At 34.3% G+C, this 23254-nt stretch overlaps 2 protein-coding genes across 3 annotated transcripts in view; both read right to left on the bottom strand.

Annotated features, from left to right (window-relative positions):
* Window positions 1-903: 903 nt before the first annotated feature.
* LOC106707744 (inhibin beta B chain) lies at window positions 904-10587 on the bottom strand. The gene is made up of 5 exons (XM_045683837.1): window positions 10160-10587; window positions 2496-2602; window positions 1810-2028; window positions 1396-1671; window positions 904-1204 (listed from the first exon to the last, which is right to left on the bottom strand). The coding sequence occupies exons 1-5, from the start codon at window positions 10476-10478 to the stop codon at window positions 1043-1045; spliced, it is 1083 nt and encodes a 360-aa protein (XP_045539793.1). The 5' UTR covers window positions 10479-10587; the 3' UTR covers window positions 904-1042.
* Window positions 10588-19746: 9159 nt separating this feature from the next.
* LOC106707736 (ATP-binding cassette sub-family D member) overlaps window positions 19747-23254 on the bottom strand; it is a 44242-nt gene continuing 40734 nt past the window's right edge. For both annotated transcript variants that reach the window (XM_045683821.1, XM_045683820.1), the window contains exons 11-15: window positions 22522-22675; window positions 22299-22445; window positions 21585-21809; window positions 20534-20659; window positions 19747-20062 (exon numbers count right to left, since the gene is read on the bottom strand). In XM_045683821.1, coding sequence (XP_045539777.1) covers window positions 19915-20062; window positions 20534-20659; window positions 21585-21809; window positions 22299-22445; window positions 22522-22675 — 800 coding nt within the window. In that variant the 3' untranslated portion in view covers window positions 19747-19914. The remainder of the gene's footprint in view (window positions 20063-20533; window positions 20660-21584; window positions 21810-22298; window positions 22446-22521; window positions 22676-23254) is intronic.

The raw sequence follows: 23254 nt of genomic DNA, 5'->3' as shown, positions 1-23254 counted from the left end.
TCTCGAATAGATCATACCATGCCAGCACTACTGACCTACTGTACTGGCATAATGTAAACATGGAATAATCGTAAGTTCACTTCCAACAGCGAATATGTAGTAAATAAATATTAATCCCTTTTATTTGCTTTCAAAATAGATAAATGATTGGTTGTAAAGGCAGTGAGAACTAAACGTATATAAAATATTGAAATAAAACCTTACCATATGTCACTAACAATGAGTGTTCCTTTCGCCTCTCAATTTTATCATCTCAAATATTATATTTAATTAATAAATATTTTGATAATTTATCATACTAACAGTTATTTCAATAACTTACAAAGTTAACTTCCTAAATGTTCCATAATGAAGGATAATAATTCAACTTATTCAACTTAAACAAAGTTGTGTTGTTTTACGGAACAATCTCAATAAAATAAAGATAGACATTGTCATTAAGACATCTATTAATTAACGTACTAATTAATAATTAGTTGCTTAAAACTTAATTATACACTGGTTAATTAATTATATAAAAAATTATGCAACACGATTAAAAAATAATTATCCTTCACTATAGATACATTTCAAAATTATTATTCGTTTTTATATACCTAATGTAAATAATAAAATAAATGCACTGGATCTTAAAATTACCAGATATATATAAATTAATCACTTTAAATATAACATAAAATAACACTGGCCTATAACAGTATCACAAGTAAAATTCAACTATTTATTATTAAAAGTTGCCATCATTTATTTAAGTAGTTTAAAAGTTAAGATGTTTTTTAACAAAATTATTTAAAAGTTAGGTAAAACTTTTATCCTTAAATCTTTTACTACATTTTTCATAACTAAAAAGTTTTTAATAAAATTTTAAATCTATAAGAATAATTTTATCCAAAAAAATGTGGCAACATTATTAACTAAAACATTTAGACGACAAAACACATACAAAAATAAGACTATCACAACAATAAGTTGCCAATTAGCTAATAATAAATTAAAATACACGGCACAACATAAAACCACAGAACTTCGTGAATCCATAGAACTACATGCAGCCACAGGACTCTACCACCATATTTGGTAACGTCTTTTGTGTGACCGTATTGTTTGAATCCATGTACAGCAGCTGAAGAGAGCTGAATGTGGTCGGAGCGCAGCACGGCTTGAACTCCGCTTTCCTATCGTTGGATACCGAGTAGAAATATTTCTGCAAAGGTATATATTATGTTAAAAACTATTTTAAAGTGTACAAATCTGCCAGAAAAAAAGGATCAAAGATCCAAAGAGAAATCTCAACAATGAATATTATGTAATTCAATAAAGAAACTTATTTAAAATAGAAGGGATTCGAGAAATCTAATAAATGGACTAACAGTCATCAATAAACCTGGAACTTACCCTAATAATATTATGATGGTAGCTGTCAGCTTGCGAGACCGCTGATATAGGTGCGCAAGATCCCTTACAGAAGTAGGCGTGGTACCCGGCAGGGCGTATGATCCAGTCGTCCCAGCCGAGCTCGCGGAAGCTGACGTAGAGAGGCTCGCGGCAGCACTCGCTGGTGGTAGCCCCACACTCTAGTGTGCGGCCCCGGCGCCGTTTGCCCGCGTACTTTGTGTATAGTACTAGGAAAGGACGATGCTTCTCATGGAAGGAGAGAGGCGCCCGACGTAGCTGTTGGGAATAATTGATCTTTTAAACACATTGTTATATCTTTCATTTGTTTAGGTTTTACATATTTAAGTTAACTATCAAATGATTTTGGGATAGGAAATCAGCACTATACGATTGTTCAAGCAATATTCAACCCACCTGACAAGTCCTGCAGGCGACGTGCAGTGTGTGCAGACGCTCCATGCCCTCGAGCCAGACGCGCACGGCCCACGCCAGCTCGACGCGCACCCAGCCCTCCCCTACGTCCGTCTCCTTGATGGCGATGGGTTTAGTCTTCTTGAACTGCTGCTGACTGTCCCAGTGCGCCGCTTCTGAGATCACGAACGTCTGGTTGTACTCGTCCAGAGGGTCGCGCTCCTGGAATATAAATGGGTTTCTTTTAATCAATGAGTAATGTTAAAAGTCGTTGTAGGTAACTCAACTAAAATTGATGATCTGCAGATCAGCTCACGTGTGAAGCAGATCAGTGAACCGATTCGACTTGCTGGCTGGCTCGCACGGTTATAGTACAACACATTGAGCCGTGAGCTACCAATTTAATGGTTGAGTAACAGCTCAACGGTTCAAGAATATGTGAGCTGAACTTTTGAGCCGGTGCAGAGCTAATTTACATAAGTCTAGTAATAAAGGTAGAGGAAGGCCGAATGGATGGATTTTGTAATAAGGATATGCGTTTTTCCTCTCTTGAGTGAATTTTAGATATGACATCTGAATAGGCATATGGAAGAGTAATGCTGTCCCTGCGTAAGACAGAGGGCAGGGAGATGATCATAATTATAAATTACATAAACCGTATTAGTCTACTGACATATAAGGTATATTACCTTGTAAAACCATAGCTCGACAACAGTGACCTCTTCCGGTTCGACGTCAGGCGGCAGTTCGAACTGTAGACAGATGAAGGGGTACCGGCCCGTCGTCAAACACTCTCCTGCAATAACAGAATGGTAGAGTTAATATATGTTATGTAATATGTAAGTTCGGAACCTTGCCTAAAGGGACTCCTTTTAATGATATATTTTAGCTTTTATATTATATTTAAGATAGTTTATTTTTAAACATTCTTTGTAACTAAATGGGTTCTGTGTGACTCTAGTTAAAACGAAGTTCTTATTTGATGTTATCAAACAATAACATAGCAAGGGCATGCCTTGACCAAGAGGGGTCGGCAATAATCACGGATCCTTAAATGGCACTATCAATGACACATTTGGATTAATCCAATACTGTAATATCAACAAAAATCTATAACCCAAGACTTGAGAGACAAGGAGATCGGGGGAAGGGGGTACATAAGTAAGGAGGGGGCGGGGCGGTAGCACCGCGGCGGCGGCTGATGCGCTATCGACGGCTCGGCCTTTAGGGTCATTCCTTGCTCCAATTAGCCGCGGTCACTTGCTCAACCAGACAGCCACAACTTAACTCTCTCTCAATTTAAGAAAATTTGTCCTATTTTACGTTTTTAATGATCCGACATAGTAACCTATCAGTTGCGCTTTGTTTACAATGTATTTAAATTATCGTACAATTATGAAAATTACACAATTTTCATTCATAACTCAGGTGTTCCATGTGATGTGATAACATGTTATCACATACGTGCATTGATTATATACTATCTCAGCCTGATAACATGATCATGCAGTCACTAATCTTGTCATCTATACAATTAATAAGGTTGTATGTATTTTATATACGAGTAATATCAAGAAAATCTTATTTTTTACAATAGCAAAAGATAACAAAAGAGAGTTACTTGAATTCGACAAAAATAACAAATTGACCGTTGCCCATAGACATCTCCATTTGCGAAATACATTGTCTACCTTTACAGTGTAGGGGACGCACTGAAAGATAATATAAAAAATCTATTTTTAAAATGTTTCCCCGTCTATCTATCCTCAAGTCTTGTTGCGCAGTGGAATTTCACGGATGATTCAACTCTATATTATATTATTATTAATTAGTGTAGCGCTTCCCTTCTACAATAAATTCAATTCAATTCAATTTCCAAGCAGTGGTTTTTAGGTGTGCCAACTGGGCACTGATTGTTTCGCCAGTGTCTTCTACAATAAAACGGGAAAGAAATTACATTGGCGGGAAAACAATGACATCTGTCATACACAAGTTTTTTTAATCTAACCTAGATGTTTGTGGTACTCCATCTTTAATAACATCGTTATCGTTACTACACGTGTATTATAAATATCTTCACAAATGTAACATATAGCTAAATTACTAGCTGTCGCCGGCGACTCCGTCCGCGCGCAGTTAAAAAAAAATGGGGGGGGGGTTGTGAAAAATAGATGTTGGCCGATTCTCAGACCTACTGAATATGCTCACAAAATTTCATGAGAATCGGTCAAGCCGTTTCGGAGGAGTACGGGAACGAACATTGTGACACGAGAATTTTGTATATAAGATATATATCACAAATCTAGAATTGCGTTGTAAACAATATAATGTTGTTAAATAAAGAAGTTTTTTAAGCGTAAAACGGAATTCAATGACCTGTGCTATAGATTAATTTATCAAGATGACCTTTTTTTTCGTGTTTCCCTCTCGTGAGCTGCGGGAGGGGCCGCGTTATCAGCCACTCGGGCGCCGCATGATTCATGCGTGATAATACCAGATTTTGGTCCATGACCCGCAAGCAAGGGTCAGGACTATCTTTTCATTATCTTTACCTTAAGATAGGTTTTTAACGAGCACTAGAGTTATATTATCAAAGCATTGTTTAAGTGTAGATTTCTCATATGAAATGTAAGGTTGTCCTTTCGAGATAATTAAGCAACTGAGCCTCCAAAAATGGAATATATACAGCTATCGATCCGTTAAAATGAAAATTATTTTTGAATCTGTACTTTTTTAACGAGATAGAAGTCATAATAGATAACATGTATATTCATAATGTAAAGGCTTTATAAATTATATGTATAAAGTTTTGGTTTTGTTTATTATGCTATGTAAGAACCCAAAAAAAAAATGCGCAATTTATATTTCGTTTCCAGCAACCACAGGCATTAATAAAGTTTTTAAAATAATTAAATAACACACATGTAGTTTTACAAATCTCCAATGTAAACTGTACTGACCTATTAGTGTACGTGATAAGAGATAAGCGGCCACTGAGCGGACCCGGGTTCAGATCCGCGGCACATTTTGATAAATGTCATTCAACGCAGTTCCGTTAAATTTAATTAATTAGAAAGGTCATTGTGATGTTTTAGTTTTTTGTACATTACAGCATTAAATGAAAGGTAAGGCTAATAAGAGAGTTACGACTGAGATGACGTAAGACATATCAATCTGAAGCTTTAAAACTGATGCTAACCTCACATATGTATAGTGAGATAAGGACAGGGTGATGATGATAAAACAGATTATATATATATATAGAATATGATTTAACAAGTCTTTTCAGTGTTTTGGAAGTAGACTTCAATTTTCCCACCACATTACCAATCGAATCAAAAAGCATTTTATGAATTTCTAACCAATGTAGAAAGTTGTTTTATCGGAATTTAAAATTGTATCCAAGAATAATGAATGTTTATTAAAATAAAAAATCTTCATCAGCTACTGAGCTATACTGAGCGTATGTATACGGCCCCATTGAGGGGCTCCGAGGCTAAGTTAGCTAGGACTTAGTCAACCACAGCGTGGTCTAGTGCGAGTTGTTTGACTTCACACATATCTTTAAATTTCTTCGCAAATATATACAGGTTGGATCATTATAATATCACAGATAAATATACAATACATATGTATATATGTATGTAAATCGAAAAACACATTGGTATATAGCGGGATTCGAACCTAGGACTTGCAGATTACAACTTAAGTGCTTAACTCCTGAGACACCGACGATCTAAATAATAATAATTAAGTCATATCTTACTAATATAATAAATGCGAATATTTAGATGGATGAATGTTTGTTTGAAGGTATCTCTGGAACAGCTCCAAGGTTCTTGATAAAATTAAGTACAGATGTAGAACATAGTCTGGAAGAACACATAGGCTACGTATTGTATATTTTTTGAAATCCGCGTGGACGGAGTCGCGGGCGACAGCTACTTATATTTATTCAATCTTGTCATACTTTAAGCACAGGTTGAGAATTTAAACGACACATTATTTCCGGTATGAAAATACTTATCGTTATCAACAACACTGAAATCATTGCTATCATTAAATCAATACAAATACGTTCATACATTTCATTTATTACTATTAATAAGACTATTTTAGAGTTTTATTTTACACTAGCTGTCGCCCGCAACACCGTTCGTGCGAAATTAAAAAAGTAATATGTAGCCTATTTATTCATCCAGACTATGTTCTACATCTGTGCCAAATTTACATCCATCTAAACATTCACATTTATAATATTAGTAAAAAGTAAGATGGCAGGTTTCGAACACAGAACCTGCAGATTACTAATCACGTGCTTAACTCCTGAGCCACCGAAGTTCTAACTGAACTGTTATTAGGGCTAGTTTTATCATGAATTTGCAAGATTTGTGTGTGGTTTATCAGTTAAATTTTACATCGTAATACACATTGATTGGTCGCTTGCTTGAGGTCAACTCAGATAAAAAAAAATTGTTAAATAATTAAGTTGATTTAATTTATTATAATAATCAATGGGAGGTCTCGTGATAAATTACAACATTATACGGTACAGATATTTTTTATAAAAAGATATTAAAAGCTAAAAAAGCACAAGAAAAATAACCGCATAATAATTCCAAATATGTTGAATAAATTATAAAATTAATAAAATTTTTATTTTATTCATTGTAAATTATTATCTAATATTATTATCATATATATATCTATATATATAAAAGAAAGTTGTGTTAGTTACACTATTTATAACTCAAGAACGGCTGAATCGATTTTACTGAAAATTGGTGGGCAGGTAGCTTAGAACCAGGAAACGGACATAGGATAATTTTTACCGCGTTTTCTATTTTTTATTCCGCGCGGACGGAGTCGCGGGAAAAAGCTAGTATATATATAAAAGAAAGTCGTGTTAGTTACACTATTTATAAGTCAAGAACGGCTGAATCGATTTGACTGAAAATTGGTGGGCAGGTAGCTTAGAACCAGGAAACGGACATAGGATAATTTTTACCCCGTTTTCTACTTTTTTAATCCGCGCGGACGGAGTCGCGAGTAAAAGCTAGTTACAAATAAAAACAGTTTTATTCAACGTGAATAGAATTAAAAAGCCTCTCTAAGATAAACACTTAGCATCAGCTTAAGTGACAATTAAAAAGCTGTGTGTACAATATAACATAAGAGAATGCTGTCTTTTATTCAGTTTTTAATAAGTATAAACATGGTGTTGTACGTAGTAATGATAACATGATATAGGTCAGTCTTACAGCGTTACATCACGGTGTTATCGCGGTCGGATTGTAGCGAGATAATGTAGGTGTATCGTACGTTATTTTGTTTCCGCCTACAGTGACCCCTACACGTGTCGATTCTACATACATACATACATACAAACATACATTTATCTTTGACAGATCTGATGATTGCAGATATCACAAACGTCAAATTTTAATATTTGTGTTTATTTGCTGGCATATTTTATGTTAATTTAAGAACGTTAGTGACGCAGTTGTTAAACGCTTGAACCGGTCCGGACCGAAATCTAAACATTCAGGTTCGATCCCCGCCATGTACTAATGTGTTTTTCATAATTTTATATGTACATTTATCCGAATTTTTCGTATGATGAGTGTGCGTTCTGGAGGCTTAATTTTAGTCCTCTTTCCCTTCTTATCCTTTCCTAATAAGAAAAGGGTGGGATGGGAAAGGGATTTGATGGAGGGGACGGGAAATAGGAATAGGAAATGTCTTCCGTCGATTAAAGGTAGGCAACTCATCTGCAATTGCGAATGTTTATAGGCAGCGGTCAATTCACTATTTGGACGAATTCAAGTGGCCGCTTGCTTATTTGACACCTTATAATACTCGTACGAGGCACGGTCGCAGTAGGAAGAGATAGATGAATTGCGTGAAAGATGAGATGACCAAGTGACGACTGAGATGACGGAATATATATAGATAAGAACAGTGAGATGATGAGTAGCGAAAGATGTTATGATAGAAGATATTTTTCAGTATATCTCTTGAGTGCGGTTTTTTAAATTAATAACAACTATCTTATATTGTAACTTACAATGTTGCTTGAAAATTGTACGATAACTCAGATAAATAAAATGAATTTAAAATTAAATACAATAAACCCATATCATAACTTACTGAATACATAGATTGTACCAACTTTTTCAAATATATCTCTTTTCTTACAATTAATTCTCTCTTTGTATTTATTAATGATTGCCAGAGTAAAAAAAACAATTTTTTTCCACAGCTGTTAAATTTTATTGCTGTCTGTAACATAATCGTTAACAAAATCAAGTTAAAGTGATAAAAGCTAAAAGGGGCATCATACAATTCCTATTCTTTCCCAAAACCTCTTATCTTACTAATATTATATATGCGAAAGTTTAGATTGTTGGTTTGATTGAAGGTATATCCGGAACGACTGAACAGATCTTGATGATATTTGGCACATATGTAGAACATACTCCGTAAGAACACATAGGCTATATTTTTCTTAATTCCGCGCCGACGGAGTCGCGGGTAAAAGCTAGAAATTAATATTCAAAGTTCATTTAAAACTTTGAGTAAATAGATAATTAACTTACAATACATACTTACTAATGAATATTTGAGTATTTACAGATTTAAATGAAAGTTTTTAACAGGGGTAGAAGCCAGCAACAACAACATCTGTTGCACGAATTGTCCGGCTCGTCAAGTGTAATACCACGACCACATAGAAGACAAGCGTGAAGTGGAAGTAATTCCGCGTACAGTCTGATGAGCGTGGTGCCGGAGGCCTAATTTTAGTCCTATTCCCCTTGCCATCCTTTTCTTATAAAGGAAAGGATGGGAATGGGATGGGGATTTGTCGGAGGAGGGGACGCATAGTAAAGGGAAATTTTGTCTTATAGTGCGTCTCCTTCTCCGTTGATTAAAGGTAGGCAACGCATCTGCATTTGCTGATGTCTAGTGGCAGCGGTCCCTTCGCTATTTCAGCGAATCAGGTGGTCGCTTACTCGTTTGCCACTTTATAATATAAAAAAGGTCGTTTATAATAATAAGTAATAACTGCTGATTACAGTTTGCTGATTCCGCAATGTTTATATTCAGTTACTGATAGCCAGCAATGACTTGTTACAATTGAAAAATGTGAAGAAAATTTATATATTTTTATAGGTTAAAACATAGAGCAAGCGGTCGCCTGATATCTATAAATGACCACGGCCTGTCCTCTTTGCCTGGACCATAAAATAAGTTGAAAAGATTCAGATTTTCAACCTTTAATGGCCAGAAAGAGGATGTGATGGTATTTACCTTTCTTATAAATCATGTCCTCCACAATAAATTATTAATTTTAATTATTTATTTAGATAAATCCAAAATGATTCAACTTATCAAAGATCCTATCAAAAGACCCTATCAAAGATGACGCGTATCAAAAAACTTTTTTTTACTAATATTATTAATGTGAAAGTTTGGATGGATGGATGTTAATGATAATGATGGTATGGTGATAGGTTACTTAGATACTAAGTTTTTTAATACCACGCGTACGGAGACGCGGACGACAGCTAGTTTTGAATAAACGTGAGCATTCATCTCTGACTATTAAAAACTTCTAGAAAATTGTAGATTTTAATAAATTATTTTAATAAACATATATTTGTTTTTAATTAATGATATGTTTTATTTAATTAATTGACTCTTAACTAAACTTTAAAAGCACTTTAGTGTCATAAGCAGTTTTAGTGCGCTTACTTTTAATCGTAGGAACTTTGACCTTTACAATAAAATAATCAATCTTGCATTATTCTATTATTAAATAGTAAACATTCAATACGTTGTATTGTTGATATAATTGTTTATAATGTAACTGTCACAAGTCTGTCACGTGGTGATCAAAGTACAATCAAGGAATTTCGTCAACCTGACATAAAATTAGGTAAATAGAAAGTACAAAGTTCATTCTTGTTAAAATGTTAATACCGAACAAATGTGCTGTTCAACTTCTTTTTATTATTATTACACAAAAAAATAATTTAAACTACATCAATTATTTCAAATACATCTACAGAGAGAAGCTGTAAACTTGTTACAAAATGTTTTTTTATGTTGATTAACTTGAAATATTAGAAATAAGAAATATCTAAGATAATTTAAGGAAAAATTGTGTATATTTCATAAAGTTCAGAAACTTTTAATTTTTTGAAAATTAAATAAGTAAACTTTGTCTAGGGAAATTTAAGAAAAAAGATCAAAATTCTCTAATAACATCTAGTAATCTTTGGCTATAAAATGTGTATTGATTAATTGGAAACAGAATAAAAAAGTAACAAATATAAACATTTCCTCTCACCTTCAACAGGGAATATGATCTTCTGCTCCGTTCTGCCATAATAATCATCAAACTCTGGAGGCTTGTCGGCACCCGCGCTGAGGGTCTGGCCCTCCGCCACCGGCATCGGCAGACTGTTCACCGGCACAGCCACTGCAGGTCGCCGGCTTAGCCGCAACTTCTTCAAGATCTGCTGCTTCACGTATTCTATCCTAGCATTAGTCAGTTCTTTAACAGTCAGTTCCCCATTGACGCAGTTCGCGCACGCCCCCATAACCATCAGTTCCCAACTCAACATATTAGCTGTTACTAGAAAGAACACTATCACCCGCGGATCCATTGCCGTAGATTCCTTCGGCGCAAACAATTGAAGTACGATAGGAGATCGAGACGCATGCGTGCGCCTTGTGCGACGGTCAACACGCGACTGGTGAGATCTGCATCCTCACCACTTGATATAGCTGCGTGATCATACTAGGGTTGACGATTAAATATTCAGAAATATGTCCCTCGATATCCAGGTGGAAACGCCAGTTGGATTCAAAACAAAATACAGATAAAACGACTCTCTCGTTTATTCTCTGTATGCTAGCTAAGTTAGGTAGGAGTTGCAGGGTACTCGGGCTTCTTACAGGTATTCCAGAAACACTAGAGAGTAGGGGATGGCTAGCTTAAATTTCTTTTAACAATAACTTAATTCGATCTATTTTATTTAAGTCTACTTCAATAGGAATATTAACATCTCTAAAAATACAAAAATAAGCTATGAGATGTTCTGTATTATGTACAGCCCTGAATTATCTTAAGCTTTTTTCTCATTCTGCAAGGGGTGTTCCGCGGGCGCTATCTGGCGAGGTCAGATGCTGGACAATGGACTGCGATAGCCCACTGTTTGTGTCCACTTAGAGCTAACAAGCGGTCACTCCCCGCTGGAGCTGGTCGTTAATCTCCCGCGCGACCTTGCTCCTTCTGCCGGTGTGTGACCTATTTTTAAATTTGGAATTCGATTTTATAGAGCAAATTTGAAATTTGAAAATCGAATTCGGAATGTTTTATTTTGATTCAAATTAGAACATATTACACTAACAGTTGCCTGTGACTTCGTTTGTAATTAACAGCTTCCCTCAGTGAACGAACTTTTCAAAACTGTTCATTAGTTTCAGAGCATATGCAATGCAAACTAACATACAAACAAACAATTAAATCATTTCTCTTTATAATATTAATATAGATGAATATGCAAACTTAACATGACATATTAAAATGACATGACATATTAAATTTGCATTTTTTTTTTAATTTTTTAAATGTAAACTTTTGAAAGCCTATGAAAATATTAATACAAATGTTGTAAAGATTTTCATTTTATTATCTGACTAAATAAACTATGAACTAGATAAATATTTGCCTCCGTGTTTGCGAAGCGTGCGTTTGAACAATCACAGAACACGCGCGCGCCATGCGGGCCTAGACCACGCGCACTACCAAACTTTAACAAATATCAAAATGGATTAAAGTATCTATACATTTTCTTATTTACTTTACATATACATAAAGATGGATACAATACATATCACAGTTTTATTGTACAAATGTATGTTTCAATTTTTATTAAAAAAATATTTAAAAAATCAACAATCCTGATTGTTTGTAATACTATTTTTATTTATTTATTTTATTTATTCACATTGTTAATCTTGGGATTAGAACAAAGTTTCACAAAACTATATTAATAATTTGATTTCAGGATTGAAAAAAAATAGAAATTTAATTTAAATTAAAAGAAAGTTAAATTAAATAAGAAAAGAGAGTATAGGTGAAATGAAAAAATGAAAATGAAAAGATTTTATTGACAAAAATTATTTACAGTTTAGATTTGGCGATATATATTAACAAAGTTTACTTATTTTTAAATCTAATAGATGTTTTTGTTTAAATTTCCGTTTGGTTAATTTACAACAGCATTAAAATATCGTTTAAGGAAAAAAAGAATTTTAGGTAAAACGAGTCTATTCGGCATTTCTCTCGCCTGATGCAATAAAAGCGCGGGCTTACACACCCGGGCCGTGCGGAGCACCGCCGCTGCTGTTAGCTGATGCAATAACTACCAAAAACTACTACAACTCTTTCCAAGGTCAAAAGCACTAAATTTAAATTTCATTTAATTATTTTTAAACACAGCGTTATAACTGAGAAGTATAAAACTAACCAGATTTCAAAGTTTTAAGACATTTCTCGGTCCTTTATCACCACTGACGGACTTACATTTAAAGTTACCGCAAGCCCTCCTCCTCATTTGTCAAGTGGTAGGTACAAGTCTGGTCTTTTAGTGTTGTTTCTAATCCCTTCCTCACTTGCAAATATCCAGCCTTACATTAAAAAGACACCAAATATGATGCAATGAAAAGCGCGCTCTCGCCGGGTAACTTATAGATATTTACTTACAGTTAGTATCACTATGAAATGATGGGCATTATATTAGTCTTCGTCCACCGTAGAAAGGAACGAAATCTAAACAAAGAAGGTTCGCAATGGAGAGAAAAACTGCCTTCTCTAATTATAGATGTCAGCATGGTCAAGAGTGATGGACAGTGAATATACCACAGATACAGGTAATACAGGTACAAAGTAATCCGTAAACTGTAGTCATAGCAACGACTTCCGTCAAATTTCACTTAATAAAATTCAAATATAAGTATTTTTTTTAAATAAGTTGATGAATTATCTATCTTCTATATCTATATATATAAAAGAAAGTCGTGTTAGTTACACTATTTATAACTCAAGAACGGCTGAATCGATTTGACTGAAAATTGGTGGGCAGGTAGCTTAGAATCAGGAGACGGACATAGGATAATTTTTACCCCGTTTTCTATTTTTTATTCCGCGCGGACGGAGTCGCGGGTAAAAGCTAGTTTATAATATAAAAGAACACATTTTTTTAAAAGTTACAATGACGTATAAAAACTTCGACAGATGACAGAAGACAACCCACTCTTGACTAGGTGGTCAACTCTGCCATAATGCGACGGAGGGCAGTCAGGTTTTAGTGGGTATTCCGGTCGCCTTCTGCGGCCGGCGAGTCCCGCACTCCCTACGCCATTGCAGGTGGTCTACTCTAGAGCTTTCAGTTTTTTGTCCCCATTGGTCATTTTTTTTCCTTAATAAAGTTTTTACCAACGTATCCCATACCAAACTCTCTTTTACAGTTTTTTTTTTTTTTATAAAAGACCGCGTACAGGAAATCACGAAGGTGGTGCATAATTAGAAAATGTTCTCTTTTACCGTGTAATACATTATCTCTGTATTTTTCAAACAAAAAGATGGAGATATTAAATCAATTTCATACAAGTACTTAGTTAAAATTAATAATTAAAGTTATAACAATTAAAGATTCAAGTGAGGTAAGTTGCAGAGTTAAGTACACTCGTTATCTGAGCTCCGTAGCAATTGTAAAGAACAATACGAGCTGTGGAATCCGGGGTCAAAGTCTAAGAGTCCCATGACGACTGCGTGATATAGTCGTGTCGCCGCATATTGGCGCAACAACGCAATATATCCATCTGCAAGTTTCTCACGCTTTAACCTGCCAAAACATGTTGATCGTTTTATATTTAATATGTATCGCGCATTATGTGATGTGATGACTAGATTAGTTGATTCTTTTATTTATGAAAATACTGACCTAGTCTTGTAAGTAAATGGTTCATTTTTTTTTAAATCAAATTAAGACTATTATTTTTATTCTAAATTGTTTTTATTCTAAATTTAAAGTTGAATTTGAAAATGGAATATGAGAATTAAAAAATGAATATTAAATATTTTTTAATATGACATGGATTATGAAATCCTGGAAATAAGCGCAATAAAATACAACATAAAATTTACTTTTATTTTATTAGATTAAATATATCTGAAACGATAAAATTAAATATAAATACATTTATCCATTTCAAACTAGATTTATATTGATTTATGACAAGATTTGACTATCGGGGGGATTTTTTTTATTTCTTTGCCTGCTCAAGGTTCCGTCATTACTTTTTATTGATGGCACTGGAGTCTATATCTATATATATAAAAGAAAGTTGTGTTAGTTACACTATTTATAACTCGAGATCGGTCGAACTGATTTAGCTGAAAATTTATGGGGAGGTAGCTTAGAACTAGGAGACGGACATAGGAACTTTTTTATCTTGTGTGCATTTTTTTATTCCGCGCGGACGAAGTCGCGGGTAAAAGCTAGTTAATAATAATAGAACAATTTGATATTGTCTTTGTTAAAGCTTACAGCAATATACTAACACAATTAAATACAATTAAATTTGATTAATATCCCGGTTACTGATTGGGCTGGAATTTTTTAATTTTTAATTTTATCATGACATGGTACTGATCTAATGATGGAGCTGGAAGCCATAGGAACTTCGCAATTAAACGAAATAGCGTAATCGAGTTTGTGCTCGTTAGAATGGTATTGACGAAGTTAGTCTTTTTTTTAATTTTTAGTACTTTTGATCATGGAGAACATAATAAAGCTTGTTTAAAAAAAGTTTTTTTTTTCTTTTCATTATTATAAAGTATGCATACAATATTTATGTGTCAATATTAAAAGATATAAGATATCTTATTTAAAGGCATGTTTATAGGTAACAATATATAATCGAATGAGAAGCGTAAAATATTTTATCTTAATATAAACTTTGACATACTTGTTACTTACTCGACTTTAGTTAAAGCGGCAAGATCCCGTCATCTCCTGTTTTCGCCAATAGTTCGTTAACACGTAGATAAAACGTGCTAAATATATAATTTTATTTGTCCACTTGTTGTCGTCCAATTATCACAAACACCTATACAAATACGCAAGCAGATTTATCTAAATTCAATGACATATCGTTGGAATGTTTAGAGGCAAATGACTTACATTCTCAGGTTAATCCACTAACAAACATGATGTTATTGTAAAATAATTTAATGTTTTACAAATAAAATTATGATTTGAAATACTGCAGCGTTCCGAAGTAAACGTACGAACGAATGATTTCAATGGCTCCTTCGAATAAGGGTCTACTAAAAGTTTCGACCATATAGGAAAATATGTTGTTTAATGCCTGTTGTTAACTATATTAACTGTTGTAAACGAAGAGGTAGCTTTTAACCTAAAAAAGTTAAAACCATAAATTTGTTACTTTAGCCCTCATAAGTAGAACCTATCGATTTTTAAAGCGACTCAAGTAAATCGTCACACCCTTGCAACTTTGTTTTTGACTATATAAGATGAAACCAGATTGAAAACGAAAGACCTTAGTTTATAATATATGTAAAATACAAATATAAGGCAAATTAAATAATGATTTCATCATCGTAATTAAAAAAAGAAAACACAAACTCGTGCCATCTCTTACCAATTAAAAATTGCGCAATTTGTGTGCCACTTAAATTAATTTAGGGCAATTATCTCCTGTCAGGGGTCAAATGTCGCAAGCTGTCACGGCGGCTGAAAGTGCTCTAGCTGTCATCATGACATAACGTGACAGGCTCAATACACGAACACCTAGCGTGCTAGACACCTCTCTCATCATCTTCATCGACGTGTACAATCGATGTGTTTGAACCCCTATTCCCTAGTTTTTGCCTGCGACTCCGTCTGGATAAAAATGGACTGGATAAAAAAACAAATCAGTAGCTTATGTGTTTTTCCGGACTATGTTCTACTTCTATGCCAAATTTCATCAAGATCCGTTCTGGAGGTACCTTCTAACAAACATATATCCATCCATCTAAACATTCGCATCTAAAATGTCTGGCTACTTCGTAGCAAAGCAACGGTTTGTTACAAGCTATTGGTGTAGTTCTTAGTACGCATATAAATCATGGTCCTTCGAGGCGGATTTGTATCCGCAGTTGGAATAATCGGGAATAATATATGCCAGCCTAATTAATAAACATGGATTGCATAGCCATGATTCATATTTGCACATCGAATACATAAGTAAATTCGTTATTACTCATAATGTAATAAAAAATGACAACATAAACGCGGAAAGAAGGCGTTCGCTTATCTTAATATGAATTCGCAAATCATCTCTGTTAAAAATATACAAAGTGGCCGCGTGTTGGCCACGTGGCCACTGGCCGATAACAAATGATAACAGGTTTTTTTACGAACAATTTTATCATTTAAGCGGGAAGTTAGAAGTGGAAATTTTGGACTTAGAAAAAGAACCTGGATTACATTATGACAGCTTAATATAAATCCGTATAACTGATAAATGGCGTGACCAAGTGTCGAGAGATCCACATTACGTGCTCGTATCTTATCAATAAATCGTCACGTCTTAACGATAATCGAAAATATTCAGAAACTGTAATGATTGTGGTGCAACCTGCCTAGACACAGACTGAACCAGCGTGGTTGACCTGGTCACCCTTAATACAGGGTATGCTGCGAGCACCTCGACGGGAACCTATGTCAGCTGACGAAGACATGTATAACACATTCAATGCTTTTCATTAAAATTATCAAAAGATATCTTGCGTCAGTGAAAATTCTCGAGTGCGGTTGGAACTCTGAAAACTCCAAAATCGTCTCTCTGCTAGTTTTTGCGTTGAATTAATGTTATCGCGGGTTATTTAATTAAAAGAAAAACTGGATTGAATGTACTCCTAGACATTTCATATAACAATACCATTGTGATCCTTTGCATATTAGTTCAAGCCATTAAATTATATATGTTTTTCAGTACAAATAGACTGTAGTTATGCCTTTATTTATAGGGGATTTCGATTATTATGTTAAATCAAATGTCACTTAGTAATTATGATAAAATCTTACTAATATTATAAATGCGAATGTTTAGATGGATGTTTGAAGATCTCCGAAACAGCTCAACCGATCTTGATGAAATTTGGCACAAATGTAGAACATAGTCTGGAAGAACACCTAGGTTACTTATTATGTTTTTTTTAATTCCGCGCGGACGGAGTCGCGGACGACAACTAGTTTAACTACAAAAAACAGCCTAATTAAATTTTTTATTTTAATTATCAATTTCCCGACTTTTGAATAACTACCAATATTATATTGAAATGAAATCTATCTTAATAATCTAATCTAAATAAGGTATTTACCACAATAATAAATGTTTATCTTCAACTAAAATTGATTAAATTTTGTTGATTTAAATTTCGTAGAATGATTTAAACATATTACATATTTTATTTAATAGGGAAAGTCCTGTGTAAATGTATACACAAGGAAAGGACTTCAAGCTTTATCTTTGCGTATAATTCTGCTGACGTCAATTCTGATTTTAAAAAAGTACGCAGACATATTTTTAAACCGATTACGAACGTATTATTTAATTTGTGTTCATCCCTAGTATGTTTTTTTAATCCTGCTTTTTTTTTAATTCAGTCAGTTTACACTGCTTGTTATAACATGCTTGAAACAACAGTTGTTAAACCTAATGTTCTCAGGTGACTGATAAGTGAAGGAAAACGAGCAGGTTTTTTTCCTTTAAAAGTTCAAAGGGCGTACATTATCACCTAGGATAGGACATCGAACTTAATTGCTGATAATTAATTTATTTTCACAAATAAATATAGCACAGATAAACAAAGGACTGACACAATATAGCACAAACACCTGCTTTTGTGTTCGTGTTATTTTCCTTTATTTATTAATATTTCTTGTTACTATTCTGGTAAACTTGTAATGCGTCTTATATATAAGGGCCAAAGTAACAAATTGATGGTTTATACTTTAAGTTAAAAGCTACTTCTTTCTTAAATTAACAACATGCACTAAAAATAAATACACATTTACAGGTGTAAATGTAATTTTTTTGCTGAAGTAAAAGACCGTATGCCGTCTATTTTTCTATATGGTCGAAACTATGAGAGACTTCTGAATAGTTGTCAATATGCACATTAGCCCTAGTATAATTCGAACACATGACTTTTAAAGGGATATTTCATACCCAATGCATATGGACAAAAAAGGTTCAAATGGTTTTTTTAAATTTAACTTCATTTAAAATTTAACCTATACATTTCACCGATAGATTATAAATTTCATCGGCTTATAATCTCACTAAACTGATGGATAAATTATAAATACCTTTAAGAAATTATACGAAATAAAATATACTGTTTACTAACGCAAAATGATCTCCAGCTTTTGTATATTTTTATTATGTTTTGGAAATAAAATAAAACTCAACGTTTATTATTATAAAACCCCATTTATTCTTATTCCCTATTGATAGCGCCTGCAGACATCACTGTACAAATTTGCTAGAACAAAAATATCAGGCGTTTTCATAAATAAATTATATGTACATTCTATAATCGTCACAATTTAATAGGCCCGATATCTTACATAAGTAATACGAAATATATACTGAAGGCTTTTATAAAACTATCTAAGGAAGTGAATAATCAATTAATTCAAAAGTGAATTATTTAATATTAAAACATTTCTAACATCTTTTATGTTTAATTATTAATAACATTGACAGTAAATCGTGTCTGTTATTTTGTGACAATTCTAGACGTAACACGAATTATTATGTAAAAAATAAAAATAGTAAAAAGTCAACAGCCATATTAGAAATCTCATCACAAAATCTAGCTTTAAAATATACGATAAACTAAATAAGGCGCCTAGTGGATTATGATAGCAAATGTTTATATTAGTAAAAATAATTAAATTGCTAATTATTTTTTCATATATTACGGTGTTGTTTTAAAAAGTCTGTGGTCTTATTAATCATAAAATACTGTCTTATTAAAAAAATACAAAAGGTAAAAAAAATTACTTTATATTAATTAAGCTCTCGTTATCACTGAAAAAAAAACTTATTTAGATTTAACTTCTAAATAAAAACAAGATTTTATTTACTTGATATTGTATACAAGAATCCTTAATATTTAAAAATTAGTAAATAAAATAATTACCTGTGTTAACTAGACGCCTTTGATAATTTCACTTAGACTTAAAATTAATAATAAAAAAAAGTACAAACATTCACAATTCAATACAATGAAATATCACATAAAAAACGTATTTTTACAAAAACTAAATAACTGGTATACGAAATACAAATCTCAAAAATTACCTCAATTATAATGCAACTTACTAAAAAAAAAAACTGTCAAAAATAACCTAAACCAACTGTCAAAATGATATATCCATTAGAAAATGACAGCCTCTGAACTTGACAGTTGTAATTTAAAGTGGCAATAATTAATCTTATATTTAAAAAAAAATTCTAACCTAAAAAAATAACGCCAAAATCACACAAATAAATTTCGAATCACAATTACATTTTAAACCCGTTCACATTAAGATAAAAAAACCTACATAATCTGTGGTAAATTGAAGATAAAAAAAATAATTTCAATCAAATATTCAAATAAAAATATTATTTAATCTATATGGAAAAAGTGCAAATATTTTTAATCATCTCTCAGACGCATTGTATTTTAAACTCTATTCACAATGACATAAGATCAAAACTGTATTGTATACCTTGTGGTAACTAACATTGAATTAAATTCGAAACATTACGAAATCTTACTTTTTAAAAGTAAACTAACCTAACTAAAATTTCCTAGATCATGTCTTAGACAAATTTAGACACAAAAAAAATCTATTTTTCATATAAAATCACATATTTAGCGAGAAATTGTGACACTTATTACTTGATATTAACTATCTCTTTCAAGACAACAATATGTATTAAGTTAATTATCCCCTTTTAGTGTCATTACTCCCCTCCACTGTCAAGGGGGCTGGAGGTAGGTTCGGATGTAATGGAAGGAGGTCCAGGGGAAGGAACTGGTGCGTCTTTATCCAAAGTTCTAAAAGACCAGTTTCCAGCGCCGTCAAATTCTAAAACATGAGTGTGGTATTTCCTGTAAAAAAAAATATTTTCAAACTTTGAAAAACAAAACTTCCAAATTAAAAAAAAAACTTGGGAGGTGTCAAGGGACACCCGGATGGAACGAAGTTCCTTTCAATTAATTAGTGAAGGAACCAATGTTTATTCTATGAATAAAAAACTTAAGTCTTCACAAGAAGTACATTTTATTTCTATGAATTTTCGTTATATATTGTCACGTCGTTGCCATGGTGAAGTAGCGCTCATTCGTCGTTAACATACTTACTATAGCTAAAAGTGTCGTGACAACTTTTCGTAAGAATTTTTTCCGTCTAGCCCCCTTTCACAACGCGCGATAAGGAACTTCGTTCCAATAAGTTAGACTGATTTTATACTAAGGCTATAGGTTAAAAAAGAATTCAGTTGGGTAAAAAATACTAATATACTAAATTCCTGGGAAAAATAGAGTAGTCTCCTCCCCTTCTCTCTCCCCTGTCGCACTCACCAGACACTGGGGCGGTGTGTGATGGAGAGCAGAGTGATGCCGCAGCGCACCGCCTCCGCGTACATCACCAGCTCAGTCTCCAGCGACACCGCGCTCGTGCACTCGTCCAGCAGCGCGTACACCGGCCTGCGGGAACACTTTGTCTGTGTGTCTGTGTGTTTGTGTCTCAAATACTTAAAAACTAATAAACTTAATAGTGTGATTGTTTGATTAATTGATGCGGCATTCTATGTACAGGAATATAGGATACTAGCTTTTGCCCGCGACTTTGTTCCCGCGGAATTAAAAAAAAGGAAACGGGATAAAAATTATCCTATGTCCGTTTCCTGGTTCTAAGCTACCTGCCCACCAATTTACAGTCAAATCGCTTCAGCCATTCTTGGGTTATAAATAGTGTAACTAACACGACTTTCTTTTATATATATAGATTAATCTAATTAATTTGTTGGATAGGTGGGACTCAGTGATGGTGGCTCGTTAGATACATATATATAAAAGAAAATCGTGTTAGTTACACCATTTATAACTCAAGAACGGCTGAATCGATTTGACCGAAAATTGATGGGGAGGTAGCTTAAAACCAGGAAACGGACATAGGATCATTTTTAACCCGTTTTCTATTTTTTTTATTCCGCGCGGACGGAGTCGCGGGTAAAAGCTAGTATAGATATACACTAGCGTATTCTAGCATCGTTAGGAACCACTCCGGTTACTAAGTTTTTTTTAATGCCAACGGATTCTCGGGCCAAAGTTACAGTTTTTTCAATAACTTCATGTTAATTTTTAGAGCCTCGGTGACTTAGGGGTTAAACAGTTGTCTTGCAATCTACATGTCCTGGATTCGAATCCCGCCATGTACCAATGTGTTTTTCAATTTTCCGACATTACTGCGAAGGAAAACATCGTGATGCTGCACATATCTGATAAGAAATTCAATGATATGAAAGTCAACCCGCACTTGACCAGCGTTGAATATGTCCTAGTCATCTTTAACTTGGTGATGCTCTAGATGATGATGATGATGAATGTATAGAGTGATGATAAAACTGACCTGTGGTAGAACATCCTAGCCATGGCTAGCCGCTGTTTCTCCCCCCCAGAGAGTGTGGCGCGCCAGTCAGCGGATGCGCGAAGTCCGCCCAGTCGCGCGGCGCACGCGTCCAGTCGCACCACACGCAGGATGTGAGTCGCACGTCTCTCCGCTTCCTCATCCTCCGGACCCGCACGAGATGGATACGTCACCTGGTCCAGTAGTGACCCCACAGACATGTACGGCCTGCGGATATACCACATGCAAATGAATTCGCCAAAATAGCGAAGCGACCGTAAAAAAGAAAGAAGATTATTCCTTTTTCTATGCATACTCCTTCGTCACATTTATTTCACATTTTTTCTGACGAACTGATGAATGACCTTCATAAACTAGACCAGTGATTGTCAAACTTATTTCTTTCACCGCCCCCTTTGAAAATCAATTATATTTCAGAGTGCCCCTAATTTTTATTCAGCCCTAAAACTTAAAAACCACAATTTCGTTACTTTAATTAATTTAAATGCCCCCACCTAGGTTTCAATGGCCTCCAAGGGGGCGATATCGCCCCCTTGGGGCCCACTGTGGGAAACACTGAACTAGAAAAATAACGCAGTCTACTCTCAATTATCTAGGTTTGACTATATAAATAGATCTCTTCTTCCATACTTCTTTGATACAGAATATTCTCCAGATAATTAATAAAGCTTATAACAATATAGAGTATAGCAGAACCTCTGTGGTATGTAGAACATGACGGGGCGAGATGCGCAGTGGGGGGGGGCTGCGGGCTCCCCGGCGCAGTGTGCGCACGCGCAGGGCCGCGGCACCGCCAGCTCCCCGCCGAACACAGGCCATAGACCAGATATTATCCGGAACAAACTGACAAAACATTCAAACTATGTCAAAATTGTCTTTGAAAAACCAGAGATATTCCCCAGCGAAGTGTCAATGTTACCTGGACTTGCCGCAGCCGTTGGGGCCGACGATGAGCAGATGTGTGCCAGGAGACAGCTGCAGCGTCACTCCGCTGGCCACCACGTCACAGGTAGGAGTCACAATTGGCACATTGTTCAGTCTGATTGACAGGTCGTCTGTGTACGTTATTTTACCTACGACAAACAATAGTCAACTGCTGATTAACTTGTGTTATGACCCCCTAGGGGGTCGTCAAACTTCTGGTATGGGGTCCCAGAGTTTTTGATATGAAACATCTATAGGATCACTTGTAAACCGAATCGTTGGGTTGGCGACGCTTGCCGTTGCGACGCTATACTGAGTAGTGATGCAACGGAAGTGTCTTACCAGAACCAGAAACGGAAACAGATGTCAAAAATAAATTTTAGCAGAAACGAAAACAGAAACGGAAGCGGAAACAGAAGTGTAAATATTTAAAAAAAAACATATTTACAAATTTTTTTTTTTTGTAAGAACAGTTTGTATTCGTTTTTAATTTATTAAGGCATTGGATATCGGTGTCCTTTAGCCTTCAATATATGTATTTTTACTGTGCTGCAATAAGTTAAAATACGTTTTTTTTTTATTTATTTTCAGGAAACAAAATTACACTATTTACAAATTAATGTTCGCCAAATCACTAGTGTTGATAAACGACAAATATATTTCTTTATTAATACATTCACTGCTGACCACTCGGATCCGAGTGGGCAGAGCTATTAGTAGCGGCGCCT

This window comes from Papilio machaon, chromosome 23 (assembly GCF_912999745.1).
Source record: "Papilio machaon chromosome 23, ilPapMach1.1, whole genome shotgun sequence".
In the NCBI taxonomy this organism is placed as follows: Eukaryota; Metazoa; Arthropoda; class Insecta; order Lepidoptera; family Papilionidae; genus Papilio; species Papilio machaon.
This window is presented reverse-complemented; position numbering and strand designations above follow the sequence as displayed.

Excerpts from the sequence above, each read along its gene's own strand:
- LOC106707744 (XM_045683837.1), bottom strand. The coding sequence starts at position 10,478 with ATGGATCCGCGGGTGATAGTGTTCTTTCTAGTAACAGCTAATATGTTG. Across the intron at positions 2,603-10,159 it reads GATCATATTCCCTGTTGAAG|GAGAGTGTTTGACGACGGGC; the intron begins GTGAGAGGAAAT and ends CTGTTATTGCAG. Across the intron at positions 2,029-2,495 it reads TCGAGCTATGGTTTTACAAG|GAGCGCGACCCTCTGGACGA; the intron begins GTAATATACCTT and ends TTTATATTCCAG.